Source organism: Cyanistes caeruleus, chromosome 3 (assembly GCF_971803275.1).
Source record: "Cyanistes caeruleus chromosome 3, bCyaCae1.hap1.1, whole genome shotgun sequence".
NCBI lineage: Eukaryota > Metazoa > Chordata > Aves > Passeriformes > Paridae > Cyanistes > Cyanistes caeruleus.
In genome coordinates this window covers 28,078,275-28,087,843 of record NC_141703.1, presented here as the reverse complement: position 1 = coordinate 28,087,843, position 9,569 = coordinate 28,078,275, and the positions used below count along the sequence as shown (strand labels likewise).

The 9,569-nt window shown below is 43.8% G+C and overlaps 1 protein-coding gene across 2 annotated transcripts in view; it reads left to right on the top strand.

The window, feature by feature from the left end:
- Positions 1 to 7,626, top strand: part of NCK2 (NCK adaptor protein 2) — a 120,436-nt gene extending 112,810 nt beyond the window's left edge. Inside the window, exons 5-6 of one of the 2 annotated variants that reach the window (XR_015284286.1) lie at positions 4,638 to 4,736; positions 5,720 to 7,626. Coding sequence is in view for 1 of the 2 variants with exons in the window: in XM_086880333.1 (XP_086736459.1) it covers positions 4,638 to 4,646 (9 nt within the window). In the remaining variant the exon portion in view is untranslated. Of the gene's footprint in view, positions 1 to 4,637; positions 4,737 to 5,719 lie in introns of those variants that run through there. The other variant, XM_086880333.1, reaches the window with a different exon arrangement.
- The last annotated feature ends 1,943 nt before the right edge of the window (positions 7,627 to 9,569 follow it).

Below are 9,569 nucleotides of genomic sequence, written 5' to 3'. Positions count from 1 at the left end.
AAAAGCTTTGTTTTGCTGCATGTTTGTCTTTCCAGCTCCTTGACACCAAAGACCAGAGGGATACATGGATCTGCAGGCAGGAATGGAGACGGGCTGGGTGAGCCCAGGGTGGAGGAGCTGTCCTGGCACAGTGCACTGGAGCTGTGCTGCCAGCACCTCCTGTGGGGCTGCTGCTCTGCAGGGAAACAGCCAGCAGGAACAGCGGCTGAGGGAGGGTTTGGTGAGACTGGAAGTGCCAGAGGGCTCTCCAGCTGTAGGAGACAGCAATGGGGAGGGTGCCTAGGGGAGGAATGAATGGTGGAGTGGGTACAAGGGTAAAGCCATGGGTAAACCCATAAATCTCCAGCCCTGGCTCATATCTGGCCATTTCATGTGCTTGCTAGGTCAGTGATGAAAGACTTTTTCATCAAATCATTGTATCCTGAAATGTGTTGCATTTTAGTAGAAATAACACTTTGAAGCAAGATTTATTATTTATTCTTGACACTTTCACCTCAGCCAGAACACTTTTTCATGTTATTTAACTGAATTAACAAGTAGGCTGTGATCTGATGAAGCAGTGAATTCTGCAGCAGTGCTACAGGACAGAGGTCCCCTGTCCCCTGGGCGTGAGGCTGTGGCACCAGATCAGAGCAGCAACTACAGGAAAAAAATAAAAACAGCTTAAAAATGCCTTTTTGTTGTTTTATTTTTTTACTGGATGTTGAGGTATTGTGAATGGGCAGGCTGGGCTGAGTTCTTTAGCTTATCTTGCCACAATGTTTTCAAGCCTGAGTCAGTGGTTATGCAAAACTGAGGAAGAAGCAGAAATAACAGTTTGCCAGTATTTGTTGTGATGTATTTTGTTTAATTGTGCTCACAAAAACCAAATTAAGCTGAGGAACATTTTTTTAGATTTGAAAAGAGACTGAATTTCTTAGATTATATATCCACAACAAGCAATAAGTTCATTCTCATTATAGAAATCAGAAAGTGCATTTCCAGCAGGAGGCATGAAGGGCATGCATGACCTCCACTCACGCAAGAAGCTGATAATGTATTTTTAAATTATGGTCCTCTCTGGTCACAGTGTCTGGGGTGACATTTAGAAAGCCCAAGGAAATCTGTGTGTCTCTAAAATGACCAGCTTCATGGAGGTGGATTTTATTTTTCCAGGAGTAAGTGATTATTGCTTCCTATGGTTACTCTGGGGGTTTTGTTAGGTGTCAGGGCAGTGCCTTGCTGCACACTCAGTTCCCCAGCTCAGGGTCTTTCACAGTGCCTGAGGGGATGCTTTGAATTAGATGTGCTTACTAAGTCTTTCTCAAAAAGTACATCAGGAGGAAGAAGAGGACCCCCTTTCCTCAGAAAGTGCCAGGATTAGTCCAGGATGTGGTAGATAGGGATTAGCTTCCTCCTTTCCCTCAGGCTCCTTAGGCTCATCTCTCACACTTTCCTGTTGAAACTGCTTCCCTTTTTTTTAGTAGTCACTTGGCTAGGAAAAAAAAAAAAAAAGCAAACACAAGGCAATTGCAATAATTATATTGGCAGTAATAATAATAATAATAACAATTTACTCTTGACAGCTGCAAGAATGACATTGGGTTCTGACCATTTTCTTGATTAGTTACTTTCACCTCTGAGAGGACAGGGGACTTGCTGGCCCTGCTCTCCATATGTGAGACAGAAGGACACTAAGGAAGCAAACCTGTGTCTGCTGTCCCTTCCAAACTCTTCTTACTCTCCAACATAGCCAGAAATGTAGGGTTGCTGTCTGTTCAGCTCTGCCTGGGAGACAATACATCTGATCCTCAGAAATCACAGTGAATAATTATTTTTGCACAACAAAAAATTAAATTGTAGGGAAATGACAAGAAGGAAAGAATATACAAAATTGCTGAAAATTGTTAGTATTGGCAGATGAAGAATTTGCCTAATCAGGAAGGTAAATGACTAGGCAAAAGTGAAGCCTGAGCTTGAATGTGAATATTTTTCCAGATTTGCACATTACCACTCTGTGTTTAAGGAGGGATCAGTCAGGGAAGAAGTGCAGTAGTGACTGTCATGTCTGAAAGCAAAGCCAAATAAGCAAAGCCAAAAGAGCCCTCTTACAAAAATTAAATCTTGATCCTCATCCTGCCTTTACCCTCCATCTCAGATCACTAACCATTGGTTGCAGCTTCTCCAGGCTCAAAGGGGAAAATGCTGAACTATTATTGCTGGACAACTCTTGCTCCTCCAGGACATTTATTAAACTAACACCTTTATTATTCAAAATATTTGAACAAGTGGTAGCATGGTTACCTCCCTCTTTCAGAGGTCTGCTGACGCCAGCCCTAACACAGCAGAACAAAGCAGAGACTTTTGCTCAGCGCTCCATTTCTCCCCTCCCCTGTTCTCCCTGCACAAAGTGACCCCTGATGAAGGGCAGGCAGAAGCCTGAGCTTTAGAACAGATTATTTTGTTCAACCTTGGAATTGAAAGCAAACACTCCCAAGTCTCCTTTGATGCCAGCTGACCTGAATCAAAGCTTGCAGACCCCTGGTTTATAATGTTTACCAGATGCAGCAGTGAAAAAAGGTTTCCAATCTAGTTTCTCTGCTTCTAGGCATCCCCATCAAAAATTAAGTGCATGGGTAGGAGTTTGGCATCTGACTGCTGTGAGGGAAGGCCTATTGCAGAAGAGAAAAAACAAACAGAAAATTATCTTTCTGCACAGCCCAGTACATTCAGGTACTTGATTAATACATTCTAATAACCCAGAGAAGTGCAAAAGGTCTGTTACAGGTTCTGCAGTGATGGGGGTTGCTGACAGCTGGATCTGTACTAACATTTGGGGGAGCAGGGGGAGTCCTGTGTGGCAAACACCTTGGCAGGAAGGCAGAGCTGAATGAAGGGAAGGAACAACAAAAGCAACATTAGTTTTTGCTGACTGAAGCAGAGGAAAATAGGAAGCGTCACCCAAGGGACTCTCAGTGGCAGATACAGGCACTGGCAGGGCCAGTGGTGCTGGGCACACAGATACCTCTGTCACCTGCCTCAGGGACAAAGAGAGATGGTGACAGCTACCTGATCACTCCTTGTAGAAGAAAAGAGTGATGCAAGGCAGATATTACTTCATAACCTGCAGTCATTGTGGCAGAGAGTCCATTCTGGCAGCTCAGCCACGACAAAGCAAAGGTGCTTCGGTACAGAGGGAGGAATGAGGTGGTCACACAAGAAACTCACAAATACTCGACTTCCAGAGGCTTAATCTATTATGTGAGAACTCCAGCTGAGCCAGTTGAGAATGGGAGAAGAAGAAGGAAAGGGGGAAAATGTAAGCATTCATATTTCGGAGGCCCAGCTGCTCAAAGCAAATCCAGACAAAAGGCTCTGTTGTCCTACTGCTGGAAATAACAGCAAGATCAAGCTTTGGGGCAGCAGGAGAGAGTTAAGCATTGCATGACAGGACATGTCCACCCTTGTGACAGCTGTTGTGTTGTATATACAGCTTTGTATATGATACAGAGAAATATTAAACAAAGGAAGAGTATCCAGGCCCCACAGCTCCCTGTGTGTCCCTGTATACCATGGGTTGTGCCTGCACTCCCAGGACATGACAGCTTGCCAGCCCTGCAGTCACATCAGTTCCCTGGGACTCCTGGGAATGTGCTGTTCATCCTCAGGGATGGACCCTCCTTTCAGAAACTGTCTCAAAAAGCAGCAGCAGCAGGATGGGGGCAGGGAAAGCAGCCAGAGGATGTAAACCTTGTGCAAAAATCTGTGAAACAAAAGCTGGTGAGTGTGGCCAGCATGGGGGAGCTCAGCTTCTCTGGGGCTCAGGGCAGTGGCAGAAGATGTGGCGTGGCTGCAAGTCGTGCATACCAGGAGGGAGAACAGAAAACAGGGCTAGATCTGAGCCCACAGGAATGCTCTCCCCCTCCTCCTCCTCTGTTTGTGTGTGTGTTTGTGTGTGTGTGCCAATTTCTGATTAATTATGATCCCTGACAGACCTTATTAGGGTAGTTTGACCTGGGCTAAGACCTCTCATCTGTCTTTGCTTTTTGCAGAATTGGGGCATAATCACCTCCTGTGGGCAGTGAGCTTCGCTTCTGACAAATCATTAACTTGCTCTCAGCTCCAGGAGCTTCCCTAAGTGTCACAGCCAGAAGGCCAAAGAGCATGGCATGGATGTGTACATCCCCTCCAGGGGCTGAAGCAGCTGCTGCACAGTATCTGGTCTCTCCATCACCTGCCAGACCTGCACCAGCTGTTTTACAGCTGTGGGGGTGCTCCCACCCCCTGTCCTTCATACATTATTGACAGACAGGAGCCATAGCCTCTTCTCCATTACTAGTCCCAGACAAGTCCTACACCCTTCTCCCAAAGATGTTTTTCCTCTGTTGTTCTACAGTGTTCTACAGTGAGCAAGACCCTGACATTTTCATGATTCAAGCAATAAATGACACATAGTTAAAAAATATACGTGACCTGTCTATCATCTGCTGTTAGCCCATTCCTTGCAAAGAGCGAGTGGCAGCTCTCCCCAACAGGTCTCATACCTTGTCTCCTAGGTGCCTGCCTTCTTCAATCCTCACCTCATTTTAGAGCTGCTAAAACATCAGTAGGTTTGTCTGAGCCAAAACCCCACACAAGACTAAATTTTTGTTCCTCAGCTCCTTTGATGCTTCCTGCTGCAGCCGTTCACATGCAAGGTGCAAGTCAAAGGATGGAGCAAGATGGACCCTCTGCACAGTCTGGTACCCCATGGGCAGGTGAGAAAAAAGGTCAGGGCTCTCCCATGTCTGATCCTGAATCCTGGGATGAAGCCTGCCTGGCCTGCCTGTGTCTTATTGTATTCTCATTCAGTAAGTATGTAGTAATACTGGGAATTTCAGTCTCAAGCCCATTGCTAGCCTGGCCTCATTCTGCTCCCACCCCCTCCCAGTCTGTCCAGTATGTTTGTTTCAGTCTTGGACTGGAGTCTGAAGTGATGTAATAGGTGTCCCAGACAGGAAACTCGGGCTCAGGGCTGGCAGAGGCTGTAAGTCTGGGCACTGCAGGTGTGGGGGCTGCACCCCCTGGCCCTTTCTCCATGTCCCAGCAGAGCCAATGCCTGCAGCCTTTCCTTCCCTCTTTCCTCCCAAAGCACTTCAGAGATGCCACCCTGGCACACACCTGCCTCCAAACCACAGGGGTGCTTAAGATGACATGTATTTAAATATTATTTAGCATGTGGTTTGCATGCTGTCTAGTCTTTACTTGAAAGAGCAGTGTATAGGGAGAGAACCAACACGTGATGCTTTTTTATAGTCCTGGAAGAGCTACAAACCAACACCTCCGAAGTAACATAAGCCACTGATGAAAGGAAAAGCCATGTGTGGGTACCACAGGTGAGCAGCACAAGGAGTGTTAAAAGGTCCCCAGCAAGCACACCCTTGCTCAAGTTCCTATCAGACGGAAATTCAGTCTCAGGAGGATTAAATTTTATTTCCTTGAGATGTTTTCCAGACATATGGTGCCAGTCTCAAAATTTCATGTCTGAATCATTTATTTTAAATAGATAAATAGATAAATGATAGATAAATATCTTCCTTCTATCTCTCCTTTATTCAGGTTTCCTTAGTGGGACAAGAACAATTTTTTTTTTATTTTTATTTTTATTTTTATTTTTATTTTTATTTTTATTTTTATTTTTATTTTTATTTTTATTTTTATTTTTATTTTTATTTTTATTTTTATTTTTATTTTTTAACAGAGAATGAGCTTCCCTGTATTGCTCCCTTGGACTTGTGGAATTTTTTCCTTGAGAAGTTTTGCCAGAAGGAGAAGGTGGCCATGCCTGTCCCATCCCATGGTGTGGCTCTAGGAAGTGCCACTCTCACCTCATATGCAGCACAGGGCTGCTGAAAAACGTCCCTGCTGCGCTGGAGAAGTCCCTCAGGAACTGTGTTTATGTGATAACATACTTTTGTTACAATATATGTGCCCAGCTCCTCTTACAGAGTTCACTGTGGTTTTCTTTCTGCTGCTGTATTCCAGCACCTTCAAACAAACTTCAAAATCACTTCAGTGGCCCTGTAGTTGTCTCCAGGTTGTTTGCCATCATCTCTTGCAAGCTGGAAATGAAATCTTTTATCTCATAGAAGGCAAGACACAGATGATGTGTGTGCCTGGAGGGGTGTGGGTTTAAGTATGGGTCCTGTTTGGGAGCTTTAAACTCACGAGCTATGCAAGAAAACCAGCCCTACAACTTCCCTCCCCTGGCTTCTCTCACTGGGCTTCATTGCCTTAGTGCTGAAATATCCTCCCAAAAGTAGACTGACAGCAACGGTGGGGAGGTGCTTCCATGTCCAACCTGATGCACTCGGTCTGGGCTATGGAAGTGCCTGAATTACACCCTGCAGCTGGGTTGTTAACAGCAGTCATTAGATATGCACTAGCATGTGAGAGCAAGTGGCTGTATCCAGCTTTGGGAGAGATTTTAAATAGGCAGCTCTGGCAGTCCTCTCAGTTTCTCTCAACATGAGGATTTTCTGCTTTACTGGTTTATTTTTGGATATGCAGGCTGCAGAAAAAATAATTTTGTTAATAGAGACATGCAGTCTCGTTTGTGAAAATAACTTCATAAGTATGGGAGAACATAGTGCTGTTTTACTTAAATCTGCACATGTTTTGCTGACTTAGAAGTTGGTACTGCATTTCAAAGGCTAACTCACTAAGCCTGATTGGTATCCTTTATCTTTTGATGTTTAAGAAATTTTTCTTTCCAAAGTCTTCTTTTCTTTCAAGGGACTTCAATGACAATTCTTCTTTTTCCCACCTTCAGAACTGCATGTAACATCCTTCAATTCTCCCTGATTTATCTTCTGTATTCTCTTGACTCAAGGCAGATCATAAATTTATGATCTGGTATTTTGTTTATTTATTTATTTTTAATTTCAGTCCTGCATTTTCAGAGACATTTATTTCACCCTAATGAAAATAATTTATCTGCTGGGGTAGATGCTTGTCCAGTATACTGTGGTGTCCTACCATGGCAATAGGGACAATAAATACACCAACTGGAAGCAAAATCAACTCACCCCTTGCTGGTATTTCATCAAGTATCTGGATCTTTCTGGATTTTTCCCGTGAACTATTACTACTTACATGTTCAAATGCAAAAAAGTATGTTTAAAAATAAAGTGAAGGGTCAAACTCTGACCTTGTCTTCTGTGGGAACTGAACTGATGTGGTACTCAAGATCATGTTCTGGTCAGAATTCCAGAGTAGAAAGAAGAATCCTTTTTGTTTTGTTTTTTTTGTTTCTTTTTCTTTTTCTTTGTCTTTGTCTTTTTTTTTTTCTTTTTTTTTTTTTTTTTGGTGCAGGAAGAGCTACTAGCTAAAAAACCCACTTACATCTTGCTTTAAGGCTTTAAAACAAACCACAGTTTTTTAATGACAGTTCTGGGACTTGTATATCACTTCATTTTTCTACTTTTCTTCTAGCTTTTTGTCACCAAAGGTTTTTGCAGGAAAAGAGGATTATTCTTGTTCTTGTTCTTATTCTTATTAACTTTAAAGAGGTCATCTGCTCCTGCTTCACCTCTCTCTCTCCTCAAACCATTATTTTCTGTTTGCAACATCAAATTGTGGATCTGTGCTGTGGTAGCAACTCAAAAATAGAAGAACGTGACATCATGCAGGGAAATAGCAGCATATCTGGGGAACTTTTAAAGGTGTCCTCATTTTCACTTTTTGTTTTCCCAGACCCTGATTTTAATCTGTGTGCTTGAAAAAATAATTTTGCAGATAGTGAGCCTCCTACCTGCCTACCCACTTATCTACCAGCCATGTCCCTTGCTAACATGTATGGCTACACAGAGTTTTCCTGTTTCAACATGAGATGTTCAACACTGGCTAAATATTTAAACTTCTAAATTAGGGTTTATCAGAAAAATGCAGCTAGATCTTCAGCCACAGATTCCCTGGCAAAACGCTCCATTGATTGGGACTTCTGCCAGGGTGGGATAAAGATTAGATAATTCCATGCTACTGATGGTCCTTTTAGGACCCAGGGCACATCCTGTCTTCCCATAATTCTGTTTATCTGAATAGGGGAGTAGGGAATGTTTGGAGAAGATGTGATTCTTGGTGTCTCTCCTCCTTCTGGAGCTCAGAGACTGACTATAGCAGGAAGGGAAAAGGTGGGCAAGAGGCAAAGTTTCTCCATGTAGGACCAAGCAACCTCATGAGTGGTGTGTCATCTCTCTGGTCCTCAAACTCAGAACTGAGATGATCAACAGATTAGAAACAAGAACTGAATCAAGAACCAATGGGTTACCTCCAAAGATATTATCTGGGCTTTTTCTGCTGGCATGATTTTTACTCTGGCATTGTCCTAGGCCATTAGGACCCTTATTGCTACCTTTCTGTGGTCCTTTGGGATGGCTGTTGCATACTTTATTTCTGCATCAAAGGTCTTGATTTTCTCATGGATTGATGAGGTGTTTTGTGACAAAGCAAGGAAAGTATGTGCGTCCTTCCTTTATATGGTTGCCTGTGACTGCCAAAGACTGGATTTAATCACTCTACAGGCTTCTTTGAGTTGTATCACTGGTATTAGTAGTTCAGGCTCACCTGTAGGAGAATTTGGATTATTGCTCTTACTATGCTATGCTTTACTTGCATTCAGGCCTTTGTTGGGAGCAGGACTCTTGTAACAGGTTCTGAAAGTTGTTACCCAGAGGAAGGAGCTGAAGGGAGCAGTCTACTGCCTGAAGCCCACAGATGTCAAGGATTTGAGGCCTTTTGACTTTTGCATCCTAAACTCTTCTTCTGAACTTGATTTTTTAGAGAAAGATTTTCTCATTCCCCATGCAGCAGTGGAATATCTTTGCATATCACAGTCTTAAATTTGCCTGAGGCCTCTCAAGACTTTAATCATGAAACAGAAATTCAAGAATCAACTGGAAAGACTTTTGGCAGCCAGCACAATCCTGCAGATACAGTCCCTTCCTTATTTTCTCTATGAGTTTGCTGCAGAATTTGGCTGAATTGGCTGTGTGACTATTCCTTCATTGCCTGCTTTGCTGGGGTTTTGGAGACCTCATCACAGTTCTTATCACCCCCTCCATGTTCCTGCTTCTTTGTTTGTTGTGTCTCTTTCATCATCTTTCATCAGGCAGGATCATGCAGCCTCTCAGACACCAGACAGGTAGAGGCATCCTTACCCCACAGACATTTAAGAAATCTGCACAGCTGCATTACTGTTCTGGCCAGGAGGTATTGCCCTGGCATGGGAACTGGAGAGCAAACAGTCAGGGCACATGAAGGGATGGAGGGAGAGTTACCAAAGCTGCTCTTCAGGGCTTCATCATGGATTCACATGGCCAAATGGGTCTGAATGCAGCATCAACCATGACAGACCACAGGTACCTCTTGCACCGCACCCTCAGTGCCTCTGAGCATCTCGGTGGCTTTTCTGAAAGGGAAAGCACAGGAGGCTGTGGTGCAGTCTTCTCAAGGTAGCCCCATGGAAGGTCTAGGGGAGATGGGAAGATCTATTCTGGTCCCATGGTAATGTGCTCTTCATGGCTTCTGGAGTGATTTACAAGGAAGGAAGC